This window comes from Biomphalaria glabrata, chromosome 4, assembly GCF_947242115.1.
Source record: "Biomphalaria glabrata chromosome 4, xgBioGlab47.1, whole genome shotgun sequence".
In the NCBI taxonomy this organism is placed as follows: Eukaryota; Metazoa; Mollusca; class Gastropoda; family Planorbidae; genus Biomphalaria; species Biomphalaria glabrata.
Genome location: NC_074714.1, coordinates 45,404,020 through 45,424,076, shown reverse-complemented (window position 1 = coordinate 45,424,076; position 20,057 = coordinate 45,404,020). Strand labels below are relative to the sequence as shown.

The 20,057-nt window shown below is 32.7% G+C and overlaps 1 protein-coding gene across 1 annotated transcript; it reads right to left on the bottom strand.

The window, feature by feature from the left end:
* Window positions 1-796: 796 nt before the first annotated feature.
* LOC106065221 (solute carrier family 26 member 6-like) lies at window positions 797-19,678 on the bottom strand. The gene is made up of 20 exons (XM_056028156.1): window positions 19,460-19,678; window positions 18,239-18,640; window positions 17,474-17,574; window positions 15,501-15,708; window positions 14,014-14,124; window positions 13,181-13,386; window positions 12,416-12,580; window positions 11,969-12,130; window positions 11,264-11,346; window positions 10,929-11,076; window positions 9,774-9,887; window positions 8,715-8,792; window positions 7,722-7,817; window positions 6,728-6,834; window positions 6,483-6,552; window positions 4,566-4,739; window positions 3,472-3,705; window positions 3,124-3,178; window positions 2,808-2,917; window positions 797-1,936 (listed from the first exon to the last, which is right to left on the bottom strand). Exons 2-20 carry the CDS (start codon window positions 18,567-18,569, stop codon window positions 1,847-1,849), a joined length of 2,643 nt encoding a protein of 880 aa, XP_055884131.1. The 5' UTR covers window positions 18,570-18,640; window positions 19,460-19,678; the 3' UTR covers window positions 797-1,846.
* Window positions 19,679-20,057: the final 379 nt, after the last annotated feature.

The window sequence follows — 20,057 nt, the reverse complement described above, 5'->3', positions numbered from 1 at the left end:
ATACCAGTAGTGCACCTGTTGCCCTATCCAGGCAATACAAGATTAAAAAAAGAATGTGTAAAAATTATAACACTTATTCATTTCAAAATCATACTTATTCATTTCAAAATTATAGTCATGGACGAAATTAGTGGTCATTTGATACAAGAGTTATCTTTATTTACCCTAAAATGGCAACTCAGCAATGGATTGGTAGAAGAGTTTCTAAAAACCTAGCTCTCTACACTTGGCCTGCCAGGTCCCCTTACCTTACTGGGTGCCAATTTTTCCTGTGGAGTTATGTGTAAAACAAAGTTTTTGTTTTATGTTTTACAGTAAATATCAATGACATGAAAAATCAAATAACAGCTGCAATCAATACAATGGACAGGGGACATCCATGTGAAGTGCGTTTGGGAGAAATTTTCTTATCAGCTTGATGTCTGAGCTTACGGTGGTGGTCGAGCACTTGTAAAGCATGAAATAAAAACTTATACAAAACTTGTGTCCAACTAGGTGTCAATTGTTTTGCTTTTTTAGTTTTGAAAGATAGCTCAATGTTCTTAGCTCATTCTTTTTAAATCACCATTTCTTAGAAAGGTTAGATTTAATGTGAGGTTGCAAATATCTATTCCTTCTTTCCAATTCATGTTCAAGTATGTGGTATCCAATTTATAGAATCTTTTTTTTTTTCATACAATGTTTCTGTTTGCAAAACCAATGACCTAAAATTTTAATTTCATAAAAAATAAAACAAAAATGTTTTTGTGACATAAATTACCTATACATCAAGCCTGAGAATCAAAATTCATCACAGTCAAGTGAAATATTTTTTAATCATGAATGATTTACAAAAAATACAGCTACAGATAAGAAAGTTTAATCAAACATAATTCAATTCTTTGCCAAAATACACAAAAGCAGTACCAGGATGCTAACATTCTAGAAAGTATTTAATAGTAACTTGGAAGACCAACAATAAAAAATAATGTTCCAATGCAATGCGCTTCTTGATTTATTAACCAAGTGTTGAAAGACACATAAGACCCCAAGCTGATGGCTGACACATTGAGGTGATTATTGACTGGAGTTAAATGAACTAAGTACAAATAATTTTCTAATGAGCAGTTAAGATGGAAAAAAATTTAACACCTTTATCTTCACAAGTGCAAGATTGAAATAGACAATCTAAATTGAAAGATGTATTCAAGCATGTTAACCCAATTAAGAGTGAATTTTACTGACATAACTTAAGGCTTTACTCCACAAAGCAGACTCACATGGTATACTATAACTATGTAATCTATTTGTCAAGTATATCTCTCCACAACTAATACATTTCAGTTTGGCAAAGTGACAAGAAAAAAAAAAGTCTGTTCTTACATTTTAAAGAAAGATTTCTATGCTAATATATAAATAAAAAGTTATCTCATGTAAATGTTTGAGTTAAAAGAAAATTGCTGGTACCGTACATTTGTAATAAGAGCCCTGGGAATTTAACTTTTTAAATAGAGTCATGTATTAAAGGTTACATGCTTGCTGCCCAATGGAGTTTAACAAGAAACCAATAAACTTATATAAAATAAAAAGTATAAAAAGCCTACAGGTTGAGCATAATTAACATATTTAAATTACTTCACAATTTGCTGACTTTAAATTACACTAATTTCAATTAATGTCTTACAATAAATCTATGTAATCAAAGTATTTAAGAAATTACAGAAACAAAGTGTGGGATACAAAATTAAAAATGTGAAATGCATATATTATGTACATTTGAATTGTGAAGCTTCTAAATTGAAATTCCTGAATTGATGAAACATCACAGGGATGACCGTAACCTTTGACACTGCAGGCCATTGTGGTCTTAACTATGGGTTGCCTCCATTGCAGGGCTAGTTAATCTAATCTCATTAAATTCTGTGTTTACTTCCCTTGTAGAGTGTCTACTAGATTCCTAATAAAAAGAAAAACATTTAAAAAATAATCTTTAATCAATAATTTACAATGGAAAAAAAATCCTATCAATCAATGTGTATTTGTACAACAAATATGCCAATGATGATATCAGATGATAGAGCTATATCCACTTTAAATTTTAACACTAAACTGTTATTTCAAAAGTATTCATAATTAAATTACATTAAATAAAATAATTTCACATTATGTTTTATATTCAAATAAATGAACTATTAAAATTAAAAAAGCTAAATTTGGTTATATGTTGCATTCATGATTTTTAATATACGCTGAGAATAAAAAGCAAACATACACATTTTTAATACTTGTTTGATCCTAGGATTCAATGGCTAGAAGACTAACCAAAAAGAATCTGCTTAAGAAAACTAACCAAAATGATAACCTAAATTTTATCAACAAAAATGAAGACAGATTAGCTATATGCATGCATTAAGAACACAATGTATCCAAAAGGACAAAATATGCACTTCAATGGTGAGAAAGCAAATACAAGTGACAACAGCAGAAAACAAAATGAAGGTGGATCAAACCTGGACTAGGAAAAACTACCCAAACAGACTGTAGGGAGATAACTGACCCAATTATACAATGAGAAGTCTAAATAGGAATTAGAAATGAGTGAAATAAGTGTACACCTTTAATGACCTCATTCATGCATCCCCTTATGTATATTCAAATGGGTCAGTATAAATAGCTAGTCTAAACTACATGGCAAGTCTAATAGTAGTAACAATCATCACAAGAAACAAAGACTTTCTAAAAATAACAAGCAAGCAAAAAAAAATAATTAAAGTAAAAAACAACTGATTAACAATAACAAACAACAAGAAAAACAAACAAATAGTTACTTCTAATCTCTGCAGTATATTGACTACTGCATCATGCGTTGTTATGAACAAATAGTTCTTGCCTTCTGTTTTATAAAAATTTGTTTTGCCAAACATTTCCCTGACATGTGCTGCAACAAAATAAAAATAAGAAAAACAAATCTATTATAGACACATACAAGACTATTTCTCGAACAGAATGTATCCTTAAATGTTTCAAAGCATCTAAAACAAAAACAACTTTAGCTCAAAGCCAAATGCTTCAGCACTTAGCCATCTCTAATGAATCGTAATTGTGTAAAAACACAAAGTATTAACTAAGAAACCAATAACTTGCCTTTGCAATGTGATAAATAGACTGTAATGTTGAAAACATTTAGTTCTGTTATCACCTATAAAAATATAAATAGTATAAAAATACAATTATAAAAGTGTTAAATTTTCAAGAATTGACATATTAAAGCACAGAGATGTTCAATTGTTTATTTTTGTTTATGGCATATCATTAAACCATGTTATGGCAACTTAAGTCTAGGAATTGAGAAAAAAAGTTATATGAAAGATCAGAGAGGGACAAGACAGGAGAGTTGTATAGTAAAGTAAAATATATAACGTAAGCCTTAAAACTTTAATTTCAAAATAATATTTGCACATTTAGAATAACTATTTCCTGTACTAAGTTTACCTGTTGTATGGCTTTTACTCCCATTGAGTCCACATGACCCATAGTTGAACAATCTATAATAATATAATGAATATCAGTCAATACTGGAAGCTTGGAATCAGTTACTGTGGTGTTCTCACTCTGCGCAGAGGTTGAAGAGTTCACAGCATCCCATTGGTTGGAAACAACAGCTATTGCACTGCCTTCTCTCCTGTCCATATTAGTTTCTTGCAAACTGCTTGGTCTAGGGTGGCTCTGAAAGGTGAAAAACAGATTTCATGCAAACAGATATATTTTAGCTGTAAAAAGAAATGATTTCCTAAAAGAACCCTTGGCAAGGTGTTCCAGTTGTCCAACTTTTTTAAAAATTACAAATAGGAAGTGAAAAGGACAGGAAATTTCAATAGTGATATTGTTCCTTTATAAAAGAGCTGGATTTGAAAGCTCCCTAAAGTCTTCTACAGAAATCATCAATATGATCTATGACTCAACAGTCCTGGATTTGAGCCTAATTTAAAAAAATATATGCCTTTATATATATGCCTTTAGAATACAGAAAATCTTCAAAAAATACTCATTTTGGCATATTAATAAACCATATTAAGCCTAGGAGTTGAGAAAAAAAGATGAAAGATCATGCTATAGGCCTGTTTGTTTGAAAAATTCTTTAAAAAAAGAGATACACATCCAGTTTTCAATTTTAAAAAGTCACTACCCTCTAATTTTTCTTAACAAGACATGATGTGCTATTTTTACCGGAAAGTTTACGAACTATTGCTAGCATCCCAACACATTCTAATGCAATAGGCCAAAAAAGATGCCCAATACTGTGGTAGCAGCTATTGGGCTAAACACACTCCATATTTCTCTTTTTAATGACTTGGGAACAAAACCCACCATTTGCAGAGTGTCTAGGATTGCTAATCAAAGAGACAACTAAATCCCAAGTTTTCTGATTTTCTTAACAATAAATATTAAAATTAGGTCCTAACTTCACTTAACAAATTACTAAAATAATTAAGCACACTATCACTGCAAGTAGACAGTCACACATTTTGCCATGACTTTTATACAATAAGAAAACTTTTTTCCCCAAGAGAATTTATTCTACTTACTCTTTCCATCTCTCTGTCTACTTTCTTTTGTCTTTTAGTTAACTTCTTTTCAATTTTCTTCAAATCATATGGGTTCACAGTCATCTTGTATAGAGAAGTTTTGAAATACTCTGCATTGGCAAAAAATATTGCAGAATCAAACCGGAAGATCTTTATATGGGGTACTTCTTTAGCCTGGAATTATGGACAAGTAAAATTATAAGCTGAAAATATTTGTACAAAAATATAAGTGTTTTAATCCAGTGGTGCATCTTTTTTTTTTTTTCATTTTCATATCAAGTCTTAGGTGACTAAGAACATTTTAAAATAATTGATTTCAAAGATATTCCATGAATTTTCTACAACAGCGGCATGCACCCTGCATTATTTATTATGGAATATAAAAAAATATGATGATGCCCTGATCATTGAATCTGTATGTCCAAGGGACACTTGGAGTGATCAGTTCAATAAGGTGCAAAGGCAGTGAGAGAATATGCACATGGAAAGAGAAGGGTTAATCCTATTGAAATAGGTAAACTCTGTCAACTTCCTTAAGGTTGCTCTAATCCATTCAATTTACTAACAATGGTAAAAACATAATGCTCTAAACAATTGTTTGCAGGCTGTAAGGCATTACCACAAAAATTGAGAAATCATAATGCTAATTCACCACAATTCTTTCAGTATCACTGGACTTAGTGCAATTGTAATTTTTCAAACTATAACAAAGGAAAAGCAAAAAATAATAATAAACTCCGGTAATTAAAGTAAAAAAAAATAAATTAAAAATGTATATTTTATTTTACTTTAAGAATAATTTTTGATACTTAAATTACAGAAAAATCAGATCTCATAATTAAAATAAAAAATTTGATGGAGTAGGTTTTTGGAAGGATTCTTAGTATGCTTTACAAGCTGAATTATAGTCAAGGTGTGAATGTTCAGTACAGATGATCCTTAATAGTCCGACATATTTTAATATGACACACTCAGTAGTTCCACTGTTTTGACACACAAATTTGACTCTTGCTGTGTTAAGTGGTGGCACATTCCTGATTACCATAAGACAGTTTACCCGCCATATTTTTTTAGTGTTGAAGTTTTTGTTATGTCTTTTAAGATGGTGAACAAAGTTGGCAAATGGAAGATATTCCTAAAAAAATGGTAAATTATAAAGATCTATGACCTTGGTGAAACATTCACTTCCATTTCCTTTATCCCACTTTTGGTCAGTTTTTCATCATGGAGAAGTACATTAAAGTCTCATTCATAAATGCGTTGGTTGTGATGTGTGTATGTGTTCCGTGTGTGAATGTTGTTCGTACTTGCATCTATATTGTTATTGTTGACAGTAGTTACACTGAGGTGGTAAATTGTAGTCAAAATGAATTTCCATTTGATTGGACCAATAAAAATTATCCTATCTTATCTATCTTATCTTGGACCAATAAAAATTATTTTATCTTATCAATCTTATCTTATAGCAACATGCAACCTACCATTTATGACATCATGAAAAATAGGGAAAATATAGTACATTTTGTGAAATCCATTGAAGACCACACACACACCAAGTGAAAACACTTAAATCAAACAAATATCCCCAAGTTGAGGAAGTTGAATTTTTTAAATCACTAATTTTTTTTTATACTATTGAAAGTTGAAAATCTAAAAGAATAACATATTACTGTATATGTAAAATATAATTTTCTTGACGTATATGGGTAAATTCTTTGAGGTACAGCTAACTTTTGATAATCTTACATTTTCGATACTCAGACACCAGGCTGGTCCTGTAACTGTAGAAACATTAAGGGTCAATATATATTGCCATTCTGCTTTACCCAAACTGTACAAAAAGATATAATTAAATCCCATGTATGTTACATTGGTCACAGAGCTAGTAGTGATTAAAGGGATATGTTCATAACTTACCACTGAGTACACTGAGATATCTCTGTAAATGTCTGTGCCTGGTACTTGGCCCATCAAACATGAGTAGGGTCTGCACAATAATAGTATTTCAACAGTAAGTTATCCCATAGGTCAGTTGGTCTCAAAAGAATTATTTCATACTTACAACAAAATACTTTTCTATATCATTCAATGTCAGCTCAAAAGTATAGTTAGCTTTTGTCATAAATGAACTAGTTTATTAACAAACACAAAACTGAGTTAACCTTTGAGACTTGGCTATGACAGTCAAAAGAGCAAACACTACACCAACAAGTAGACCAAGGTCAACATCCAGCAAAACTGTAGCTAAAAATGTAACAACCCATGTTAACTGAAATATAAAAAGTGATGAAGGTTATATTTAAACTTCATTCTGAAACTAATTTAATGCAGATCTAATCTAAGTATGATTAGATTAACACATCAATATTCTTAGGACATAATTATCTTATCTTTTAAAGAAATACATAATTATCTTATCTTTTAAAGAAATACATAATTATCTTATCTTTTAAAGAAATATCTTTAATTTATAAGATAGGATAAGCTGTTATATAAGTAAAAAAAATGATTTTAAACAAAAAATTTTATGAGGTGGCTGAGAATGGTCCCAAAGTCAAAGGCTGGATTCAGGGAATTTCGACTTCTTATATGTAAAGAAAATCTGTGGGGCAAAGGAAAGGTAGCTTACCCACTTAACATGATACCAATGTAAATTTAACTATTGAAATAAGAAAAGATGATAGGCCTACTTTACATACTTTATACATATTCTCTTTAGTAAGTAAGGCAGACTTTGATATAATGTACAAGAACACAATAAGAAATGTGTTTAAAAAAAGGGATTCTTATATATTTTTTGTTTGTAGTAAATGATAACCATGAACATAAAAAGAAGTATATTTTCACAACGCTAAATTGTAATATTATTAATTATACAATCTTAAAGGACTGCAATGGATGGCTGCCTGGTCGTGCGGTTTGCACACTGGACTGTCGTTTGGACTTATCGATGGTCCTGGGTTCAAATCCTGCCCGCTCCCATCCCCCGACGTCCTGCAGGAGGTTTGGACTAGGAAGTAATTATCTTCAGCTCTGAAGGAACATATAAAACATTTTAAAAACAAACAATGAATTTTGTTTTCATTTTAATGAATCTTGATCCTAGCAGAATTGGAGATAAGTTTAAAATAATAATAATTTCAATCTAACACTCACAAAGTCAGATAAAGAGATTATCCACAAAGTTTTCAAGTCAAAAACTTGTTTGAAGATTCCTTTAAGTGAAACAAGAATAATGGAGGCTAGAACACACTGGAAAAAAAATTAACAAACATGAGAAAACATTTGAAGACTACTTTGTCCCTATTAGGATACTTGTAAAGGAAAAAAGGAATACTTGTATTTTATTTTATTGATGGGTGGAGGTGTGTAAACACTTATCAGTGAAACAAGGGTGGCAAGGACAAATAAGGTCACTAAAGTCCAGATAGGACTACCATCTATACATTTATAAAAAGGAAAGGTAAGGTCACTAAAGTCCAGATAGGGCTACCATCTATACATTTATAAAAAGGAAAGGTAACACTTATCTGTGAAACAAGGGTGGCAAGGACAAATAAGGTCACTAAAGTCCAGATAGGACTACCATCTATACATTTATAAAAAGGAAAGGTAACAGGGCATTGGACTAGTGGCATCTAAGTCAACATTTTGAGGTCCGAGCAATAGGTTGTAGGGGATGGGCTTTCACTTATAAGGCCAAATTTACCTATAGGCAACACAAGCTATAGCTTATGGTCCCCAAGAAATATTTAGCACTGACATAATATCTGGACTTATTAACAACCCCATATTTCAAATAGCTTAGGGCCTTTTCAAGTCTAAATATGGCACTGTTCATTATAACTTATGCCCCTCAGACTTTTAAAATTCAAAAGGAATTTAATACTTTGTATGCCTTTCTATAAAATAATACAATGTGCCTTATTGTTCCTTTCCACTTTTGGCATCACAGTCTGTTCTATTTAAAACTATTTTAGGACTGTACATGTTATTGTTGAAACTGTATTTTTTTTTTACAAGACACATATATTTAATCATTGTTAGCACATCTTTTTTTTATTTATCTATAGGTCTATATGAAACATATGTGTAATTTAAGATATAAAAATAAAAGTTTACATTTTATTTAAAGGTAGGCCTACTTACATTAGGTAAACTTTTAAAATATGGACCAACAACCAGTAGCACAATTAGAAGCATAGCACTAGACACCAAGCTAGTTACCTGCAATAGGAGCAATAAAGGAATAATTAATAGCTTTCAGAATGTCTTTCTAGTTCAGAATAATGTACATTTATACACAAAAGTAATAAATACATGAATTATAAAATCTAGTCCTGTGTAATTACAGACAATAAAAGAAATCATATTTAGAGATTATATAAATGCATCTGATTAGTTCTTTAAAAACAGCAGGTGTAATGAACTTGCCAACATGGTGAATTCCTATGTTTACACTCATTTTTGTGACTATATTTCTATATTTATAAGTAGGCTACATTTCATGTTAAAAAAAACAACAGTTTCCTTATAAAATGTTTCCATAGGAAATCTCATATTTAAAAAGTGATTAACAGTAGTACAAGACTAATAACAAGGATGTTTTAGACATACAGCTTTCCAAACAATGCTTTTAATAAAGTTTGTAGAACTGTTTTGTACAGGTTGAAAAAATTTTGAAAGCTGAAACATCATCAAGTTCATGTTAGCAATTCATTCTCCTTATAGACATTTTTTTAAAATGCTAAAGCAATAAGTAAAATTCAGTAACTGTGTTTTTTAAAGCTGAGCAAAGCAAATGTATTTTTGATTGAACATAGGAAACATATTTTGATTGAGCAAAGCAAGGGTATTTTTCATTGGACACAAGTTTATTGCATTGAATTATGTTTGCTAAAGAAAACAATGTCAGGAAGTTTAAGGGATCAGAGAGCACATTTACATATGTTCCAGCTTTCTTAGCAAATGAAACACAAAATTTATTTAAAAAAAACAAACTATGGATTTTTTTAAAACAGTAATTAGTTTTTTGTTTTTTTTAAATATCATTGTCTATATGTTATTGGCTACGTTATTCAACATTTATACTTACAGATAATTTACTAGGAACTGTAAACATTTTTAAAATCAAAATGCTAAGGCATGTTTACTACTTTCAAATTTAACAAAAATATTTTAAATTGCTATGCTAGAATACTTCAGTACCTGTGTTTTGCCCCCTACATTTTCTTGTACTACACTTCTGGATAAAGAGGCTGCCGATGCAAATGAAGAGAAAAATGATGAGATGATATTGCATGTCCCATATGCCAGTAATTCCTAACAAAAGTAAAAAAAATAGAAATGTAACAAGTTAAATCTGAATGTACATTTAAAAAAAAATTAAATACAAGGATATAAAAATACAGTGGAACCAGCTTCATTTGAAATCCCAAAGAACAGGATTAAAAAAAAACGTTTACAATGTAAATGACATATTGCTGTACTACAAAGTTACTTCCCTTGTAAGTACAGTAAGTTCTTTGATATCATTGACTAAGTGTTGACCAGAATACATTTCTCTGCAACAGCCTTCATGGGCATTTCCCTGCAGCAATGCCTTTTTTATTTCACTTATGAGAGCGGGAAAGATTTGTATTTTTTGTTTTCAAAGAATTTGGACTACACAAAAAATGATGATGTCATTCTGTTTAGAGCTTAAAATAGTCATATAGCTAGTGATAAGTCATAATAAGTATCAAATTCCGACCATGTGATTTTTAGGGCAGATGATGTAAAGGTTATGTTTCTATGGCTGATGGTTAACAAGGGTGTCCTGCTTAATGCAAAATGAGCAACTACTTTGCTTTCCCCAACTAATGTCAGGTACCCATTAGAGTTGGGTGGACTCAGGGTATGCCCTTGAAATCCTAAATTAAAAATCATATTCTTTATCAATATTCAAATCCAGGACCCCTCAGTTCTGAAGCCAAATGCAATGCCACTTGACCATCATACCCCCATAACTAATGATAGTGATTACAAAATGCTGCATATTTTCTACTTTTTTCATGTCTGTAAGGGAAAGAGGGGGGGAAGATTCAATGACCAGTCAATGCATTTACATAATAAATAAGATTGACTTAAATTCTTGCTTGTTATAATTAGGTGAAAAAGCCAAACAGCCCATCAATGCTAGCTGACTTTGAAATAACTTTTTTTTTCTTAATAAGAAGGATTAAAAAAATGAAAAGAATTCAAATTAAGAAGAGTTTCTATTTATTCAAGCTAAAATTGTCTGGATTTCTCTGTAGTATAGTTGGCAATAGATCAATGTGTTTATAACACGTTTTCAAATGTGAGAAAGATATCATCTCTTACTTGATTAGCATCAATGCTATAATTATGTTTCTTTGCAAACATTTTAGCCATGGAAACATTTATGGCAAAGGCCACAATTGCAAGAGCAATGGCATCAGTGATTACATTAGGTATGTAAGAGAAGGCATTCAAATTAGGAGCTGGCAGTCTAAAAAGAAAAAAAAGTTTTTAATCATATAACATAATTATAATTGTATCATTATTAACAGAACAACAAAGATATTGAAAACTATGAGCTACCAGTGATGTAAAAGAAACAAACAAGTGAAAAGATTGGCCAACAGAAAAGTGTGAGTAGAATACAAAAAAACAAAACACACACACAAAGCTCTCACCCAACTGGAATGTCCCCAACAGATTTGACACTGTATTTTACTTCTAACTCAGCAAAATGTGATATGATAGTGCCTAACACAACCTACAGAAAAAAATTTATTGTTTAATAAAACATGATTTAGTCTTGAAATTACTAAGTCCATATAACTAAAAATTGTTCAGGGAAAATAATAATCTTTATTATCTGGGAAAAAATGTTTAATTAAATTGCTCAGTAACAGTACTTGAGAATATTTGAGAAGCTATATTTAGGTCATGTACATATACGAAGCAATAGCTCTGGGCATGAGCGTCCATACATTTTATAACTTGATGTTGAATCTATTCTGTGGATTTGTTATTGAAATTAGTTTAGTATTGCATATTTTAATATTGTGTGTGTTTTTTCATTTTCTGATTTTAATTTGGATTTGTGAAATATTCAATTCTTTAAAGAGATCTTCAATTGGTTCATCCCCAATTCAAATATCTGTGGTTACAGATTTGGTAATTGAGTCATCAAACTTTGTGTCTAAGAGTATAGAATCTTACTAAACACCCAATTCAAGCATCAAACAATGCAAGCAAGAAGAATTTTCTATTCATTTAGACTATTTAAAAGCATAAAGGAAAACGTCTTGACTTGGATGATTAGCTCTTAAGAGAAACTGTTAGCAAAAAAAAAATGTTATCAATAAAGAAACATTATTAAAATAAAGTCTCACCACAATAAGCTCAATGGGGACAGGCATCAACATTTTTGGCTTTATCTTCGGATGTGTGTTAATATACTCTTTAACAATTACAAGTATTGTTATACAAACAATCGAAGCAATTAAGGTCACAGCTTTGGTCTGCGGAATGTTTTTAAAGATGTCTCGATAGGTCTGAAATGGAAGCAAAATTGAAGCAAAATATAATTTATTATAAAAAGTTGTTTTTTTCTAAAATTGACTTTTCATTGAGAATTAATTCATGGGTATATTACAAAATTATGTTACTAAGACAACACAGATATGCTAAGCTATATTTTATTAACAGAACAATTATTTTCTTAGCTTTATAGTACTAAGAGAACAATGATGTAGTTAGCTATATAATACTAATGGAACAATGATATGCTTTAGATAATAGATGGAAACAGCAACAATGAAAGGCAAACAAAAACTTACATAAAAAAGATTCAATACACCACTATAGGTTCCAGCTGAGATTCCAAATATGTGCTTGATTTGACTAGTAAAGACATGAAATGCTGCCCCAGTTGTGAATCCACTGATGAGTGGGTCAGACAAGTAGACTGTCAGGAAACCAAGATGGCACAGACCAAGTACAAACTGAAAAAACAACAACAGCATATGTCAATAACTATTTTTGTTTTTAAAGCTTAGAAAATAATAATATAAAAGGCAAACAAGTAGTACTCAGACATATATTACATTTTGTGGGCTACTGTTGCAAATTGCACTATAAAAAAAGGAGATGTATATGTTTTCACACTTGTGCTACAAACATTTTTTACAATCTAATTTCTATATACTTTATATTTGTAAAAAATGTTTTCCATGTTTCATATATTCCTTCAGAGTTGAAGATAATTTACTTCCTAGTCCAAATCTCCCGCAAAACGACAGGTGATAGGAGGGGGCAGGGTTTGAACCCAGGACCATCAATAAGTCCAAACGACAGTCCAGCTCGCAAACCACACAACCAGGCAGACATCCATTTTGGTTAGTCATACAAGTAAATTAATTTTCAAATTAAAATTAAATAAGAAGCTAGGCTTTTAATCATACAAATAAAGAACATCCTTCTGATTTTAGAATACAAAAGTTTTCCTGACAAGAAGATAAAACATTAACTATATCTCATCTCTTAATATGATAAATTTAAACACAAAACTATTTCAACTCCAACTAAAAACTTCAAAAGATTACCTGTATTACTCCAACAACAAAGCTCACAGACATGGCCAACATAAGCTTGGTTCTATCTATATCCTCTTTATTGTCGACTATCTTGAAGGTTACATTTCCTCCACCCAAGTCCACTGTTTGATTCCAGGACTTTAAACTTACATTTTGATTTTGTAAGCCTTTAGTGACTGCAGAGCTCATCATCAGAGATATGATGGCAAATGTTCCTAAATATAATCAAGTTTTGTACATGATGTTCCTACATATTATTCATTTTGTACAAGCTTGAAATGTGTACATAGTTAACTTTCCAAAGGTGGTATACACAGAAAATCAAGTATGTGCACATATACAAACAAACAAATGATATGCTTTTTTTCAATAAGGCCAAATAATTGAATAAGTTCTGTAGGTAAGATAGGGACATAGGGACATAGTGACTGAGATTTTGAGCTTCAGAATTTTCAGTACACCTAGAATTCCACCAGATCAATCCTTGAGGAAGAAAATATGGTTGGTCATAGTGCTAGTCATATGACGACACCCTCCTTTACCAGATGAACTTTACATCCTTTGCCCCCCCCCCCCCCCATTGATTGAAAGGTCTTTGTTTATAAGAAGACAACTGCATAATACAGAGTAATGAGGCATGTGTGATAAGAATATTGTTAAGAATTGAGATACACTTACTTCACTGACTAAAAGAAATATAAATTAGGATTAATGAAAAAGATTTTTTTTTTTATATACACATAAAATACAGTATGTATTCATAGCATCATCTTAAATGAATTTTCATTGCTGAAATGTTAACTATATGCATTTAATTAAAAGAAATATCTTTAGGTACTTACCAATAGAAATATGTTTTGAAGTACCAAAGAAGAAGTAAAGGATAACTGGAAAAAATGACACATACAGACCATATACTGCTTGAAGACTAGCTAGTTGACCATATGCCATTCCTAAAGATAAAACAAGATTTGAATCATAAAAAGTTTTGTTTTAGAACCTGACATTCTATAGAGTAAAGAATTGAGTCATAGTTTTATTTTTCTGCTCTCTAAAATATAAATAGGCCTAAATTTGTTAACATTTTTCTAGGCTTGATTAACCATTGGTTATGCTTGCCCTAGATGTGGCAAAACATGTAGGTCACAGCTGGGGCTGCATAGCCACGGGAAATACTGCATTCCTCATTAATCTTAGGACTCAAAGACAAGCCTTATTATTATTATTAATCTTGATTATATATATATATAGCCTACATTTGAATGTTTTCAGTCTTTGCTACTAAATAATTAAGGATGCAGTTTATGGTTCTAAAGATTTTGAATTAAACCCTAGAACTAAAAGAACCTATTAAACCTACTGATTTGCAACAACTGAGATAACAAAAGATTAGGAATTTTTTTTTATGTTCACAAAAATTAGGGAAAATTCTTTTGTAAAACATTTGGACATGAATAATTTTTTACCTTCATTTTTGAATTTTGAGGAAATAGAACGGACCCATTGCTTCTTTTAGGACAGCGATGAATATGAAATAAATTAGGCCGTAAATATTATTCACCAATGAGTCGAGTGTTTACTGAGGGTAATTCACAACCTCTTGACCAAACACAAGAGGTCGGTCTACTCCCTGACTCGCACCCCACACAATTGAGAGGTGCTGTTGGTGGTAGAACAAGAGGAGCCAAAAGAATCAAATGGACGAGAGAAATGAATATAGACATTATCAAATCGTTCTTCCGTGTAAACATTTGTGATGATAAACCTCTCCCAGGTTATAGGCAAAAACTCTCCCTGGAATTTAACAAATTATCCCTTAACATTCCTAGGAACATCTTCGTTGCCTGTCAGAGGGCGGTACTGCTGCAGACCTGCCACATCACCAGAAAATTCCTCAGTGGAAACTGTTAAAGGGACTACGATGAATTTTGTTTCTCTTTAGCTAAACTCGACCCTGGCAGCGCCAGAGAATGACTACTCGTTCATTTCTAACATAATAATAATAATAATGAATACTTTAGTGTTTTATAGGCAAGTCTTGAATTCATGTAAATACTGAGATTCAAAATTTAATGACATGGGGCCTACCTGAATGTCAAAGCAATATGTAATTTGCTCTACTTAACACAAAACTATTCAACTACAATAGATTTTTTAAGCATAAAAGTAAAAGGAAAATTAAAGTTTTCTTGTCAGATGAGTATAATTCCAAATACCAACAGGTCACAAAACAAATTACAGGTCTTCTAAGCAATGCCACATGGACATATTGTATAGCAGAATTCATCAAATTAATTTAATAAATATATAGAACTAGAACTAATTTTACCTTGGGGTATATGCATGATGGCTACAGTTAAGCCTGCAATAACATCAGCTAACAAATCTTTTCTCACATTATACTCTTTCATGATGGCCAGGAAGGGGAGGTGATGGGAGATGATTTTGCGGACACATTGCCAGGAGTAGTCACACCTTACTTTTGATTTAATCCAGTCCTTAATTGTTCGACTTGAGAGCGACCCAGCACCGAATCCCTAGTACAAATAAAAGTAAATATTATCTAGAATAAAAAAAAAGTACCGGTACGTTTAGTCTTTATTCTAACCTCACAATGCTCTTAGGTTTACAGGTAAGCAAATCATCTACTCGAAGCCTATATAGTGTACAGCAAATGACCCTATCAATAAGAAAGGCAACACAAAATATTAATACCATATAATTTGTTAACTTTGTAACGATGCGATTATAGGGGAGATGAATAATTTCATTCTTGATATTACTCAGAATCAGGGCCGGTCCTAGCACTTGCGGGGCTCTATGCGAAACGGATTGCGCGGGGCCCAGTCTGGGTAGGGATAAGCATAATTTCAGGAGATTTCCAGGACTTTTTATATATTTTGCAATTACAGGATATGTCAAGGAGCCCTAGAAAAATTAGGAAGCCTCGGAAAGCCAGCTTTTATTTATAAGTTCTAATGTTTTAATTTAATAAGTTATACGCGGGGCCTATGAAAGTGCGGGGTCCACTAAGACCGCATAGGTTGCAGTGGCCTAAGTCCGGGCCTGCTCAGAATTACTCTCTCTCTCTCTCTCTCTCTCTCTCTCTCTCTCTCTCTCTTAAATATATTGCATTTAAGTATATTTACAGGATGGTCGCTAGAGAAGCGGAAAATTTGAGGCTCAGATGAGATCATATACACCAAGCTCCAAAAGTCCAGACTTAAATGTCATGGATTATAGAGCTTCAGAACGATGTCTCACAAGTTACCCTTCAAAGCGCTACACGAGCTTGGATTTCTAGATTAAGACGCTGCTCTGAAGTGCATGAACGACATTTTGAGCATCTATTAGTGTAATATAACAAATGCCTTAAAAAAAACTTTGTCAAAGCTACTATTCTTTGTAAAAAATAAATAGCTGTTTAACAAATTTTCGCTTTTCTCTCGACCAACTTGCTTATTATTGTGTGCACCAGTGCACGATTCCGCACTAGAAAAGGACATGATTGTAGAAAAAGACAGACTTTCGCTAATATGGCAGCTGAGAAGAGTGCTAATATATTACGAAGGCAGATTGTCGAATTGGTCTGTGTGTCTTATCTGGTATTAAACAATGTGTCATTGTCGTTGAGATGCTTGAATATAATACGATGTAATTAGAATCTTTTTACCTTTATCTATCCCTTACTCTGTTGGACCGTTGGGGCACCAAGCAAGACTCGTCGACCGTCTTTCTCCATTCCTTCCTGTCTTTTGCCTTAGTTAGAACCTCTTTCAATGGCAGGCCCGTCCATTCTTTTATGTTGTCCTCTCATCGCGTTCTCTGTCAGCCTCTTCTTCTTTTTCATGGTACTGTTCCCTGAAGGAAGGTCTTTGCCAGACCCGAAGATGTTGTAATATAGCCATAGATTTTAAGCTTGCGTTTTTTGTTTGTTTTTACTATAGTTAGCAGGTCATCATGCGGGTCCGATCGCTGCAGTAACCCTGTCTTTAATCTCTTGGTTTGTGATGCGGTCTTTGAATGTGATACCTATGATCCTTCTGTAGCCACTCAATTCCATTGCTAGGACCCTCCTCTCTAGTTCTGCAGTCAGCGAACATATGCATGGTCGTGCGGTTTGCGCGCTGGACTGTCGTTCAGATTTATCGATGGTCCAAGGTTCAAACCCTGCCCGCTCCCATCCCCCGTCGTCCTGCGGGAGGTTTGGACTAGGAAGTAATTATCTTCAACTCTGAAGGAGCATCCGAAACATGTAAAACATTTTACAAACAAACAAACATATCTAATTTAAGAACTTACCTGTTCAAAACCATCTTGGGAATAGATTGGTCTGTCAATTATCACTTTGTCATCAGAATAGGACTCATGATCCCCATGCTCATCTTCATCAGACTGGTGCCCTGAAGTGACAATGATAATCAAACCGAATTTCCAATTGTTTGGACCAATAAAGTTATCTTAAACAAATGAAGTAAATAACAAGGCTCTGCCCAGGACCCAGCTTGTGGACGTTTACAGCACACCTCTAACCCCAGATTCCCTTATTGGCGGCCTCTCCAATTAGCTCCAGAAAGAGGCTGTGAGTGTCGGAGTCACGAGATCGCCGAACCAACAAAAAGCTGAGAGAAGAAGCAGGGCTATCTGCAACAGATCGAACCACGTCTGCGGCCGGACTTTCAAAGCGAGGATTGGACTTTACAGTCATCTACGAGTTCAAATGAAATGAGAAATGTGCTCATCTTCGACCATGAAGTAGGAGCTATTTAAGTACATGCAAAATCATAGTTTCTTCTCACGTTTTTTTTTTCGCAGCTTTCGAAATGTTTAAAAACTAAATTGTGCTTCAGAATATCTAATGTACAAATATCCTAATACAAGAGAAATTAAATGAAAATGAACTGCGTCCAAAAAGGACATACAGAATTCATACACAGCTACAATGGCAAAAATGTCATGTAATAACCCCCCCCCCCTTTTTTTTTTATATTTGGACTTTGCAGGATTTCTAAAATGTCTATCTTATCTTATCGTATAAATTACGCTCGAAATATAAGTATTGCTTACACAAATGTCCAGGCTCCAAAACTGTCTCATCAGTGTGCTCAAAGGCGTGGTTGAGGTAGATCCTGTGAGATGCTTCATCTAAACCTAATCCACGATTGGATGGTTCATTGGATGAAACTTTGTTTAAATTGTTCACTTTGTTGTTGGAGTCTGTTCCAAGATGTTCATCTTGGGTAAACATCCCTACAGCTTCATTACTGGGAATGCGTGGAATATGTCGATTGCTAGCTTGCTTATTGACGCTCTCCAACAAGGCTGGAAGGTGTTCATCTTCCGTGGGCCTAACATTTAATGCGATTTCACTATCGGCTTCTGAATTGTGTGCTGCCATTTATAGGCCTACGTCAGTCTGAGTAGCCAAATTATAATCTTCAAATCACAGAATGGCACATAGTTTCCAATCTGATATTACAGAAAAGAAACATAAATCCTTTTAATTTGGTGTTTGTTTTTTTCTTAAACAGGGTAGTTATTTATGTACGCAGTACGCGGAAACATTGGTGAAAAAAAATATCAATTACTTGTACTAGAATCATTAGTAAAAATCACTCAAAAAAAAAAAAGGCTTAGAAATTAACGATCGATGAGTATTGTAAGTAAATATTTCTTTAAAATAGAACCCAGCAATACTTTGTTTAGTTCTACGTGCTGATTCAGTGATCGATTGTCTGTTTAGTTGTTTATGTCTGATCGAACGCTTGCAGAGTAGGCCTATATATAGGGTTTGATGGAACTTCACTCGCTATCCTTGCTAGCAGAAAGTTTAATTCTAATCTGATGATAGAATAGAAACGAAGGCTTTATCGCAGAACCAGCTAGGAATTCTCCTTTCCTACTCAGTGGGAAACTTTGCTTTTATAGAGAGCATACGTTTTAAGTCATTGATTAGGTTGTGTGACTACATTGCACACATAACATTCAAAAGCGTAGGACGTAATAATCTTCTCTTTAGAAGTAACGTCTGTAATCTATAAGATACTGACTACATAGCGAGAAATAGTTGCTTATATATGATTCGAGATACCTCAAATTTATTCCGAAATTTAAAAAAAAAAATTCAACAAGCTAGGTTCAATTATTTAAAACCCCCTTTTCTGCTATCATATTATTGGGACTTAAAAAAACGATAGGCCTACTAAACGTGACAATGCCCGATCTTAATTCATAGGCCTACTGGTAATATTTATATTTAGGCTTTAATCAAATTGTTTAATGAACTACCTGATATCACTGTAATTCTCTGCTCCATCAGAAAGAATTAAAAGCAAACACAATACATGAATAAAATCCAAAAGGAATGAATTCCAAATGAAATGTATGAATGAAACATTAAAGACGGTTAATGTCCTATAAAGACATTCACTTTGTCCCCGATTAAGACCTGGTGTTTGTATTAGCTGTATGCCTCATGATCAGTTGTTTTTTCACAACAAATACAAAAACAGCTGATCTTAAAACTAAAAATGTCACGTATTCGAAGTCGTAGTCTTAAAAAAAAAAGGTTAAGGTCATCGGCTCACTCATGCGGAAACGTACTAAGGTGAGGGTGTCCATGAGTTTAGTAACAATTACCGATAACGAGTTAAGATGACAAATAGATTGACAATTCTACAAGTTCATCAAATTTAAGACAACTAATGAGACTTAATCGGGAGGAGGGGATTATTCATCGAATAGATCTAATAGATCTCAGTTTTTAAAATCCATCTATTACTGTTTTCTTTACGTTCATAATTTGTATAAAAGTTGTTTTTTTGTTTCATTCAACTAGATTTTTAATATCAGAAATCACTAGACTCTAAGTAGACGTTGTGACGCC

Excerpts from the sequence above, each read along its gene's own strand:
- LOC106065221 (XM_056028156.1), bottom strand. The coding sequence starts at position 18,569 with ATGGCAGCACACAATTCAGAAGCCGATAGTGAAATCGCATTAAATGTT. Across the intron at positions 7,818-8,714 it reads ATTTTAAAAGTTTACCTAAT|TGTGTTCTAGCCTCCATTAT; the intron begins GTAAGTAGGCCT and ends TTTTTTTTCCAG. Across the intron at positions 3,179-3,471 it reads GAGTAAAAGCCATACAACAG|GTGATAACAGAACTAAATGT; the intron begins GTAAACTTAGTA and ends ATATTTTTATAG.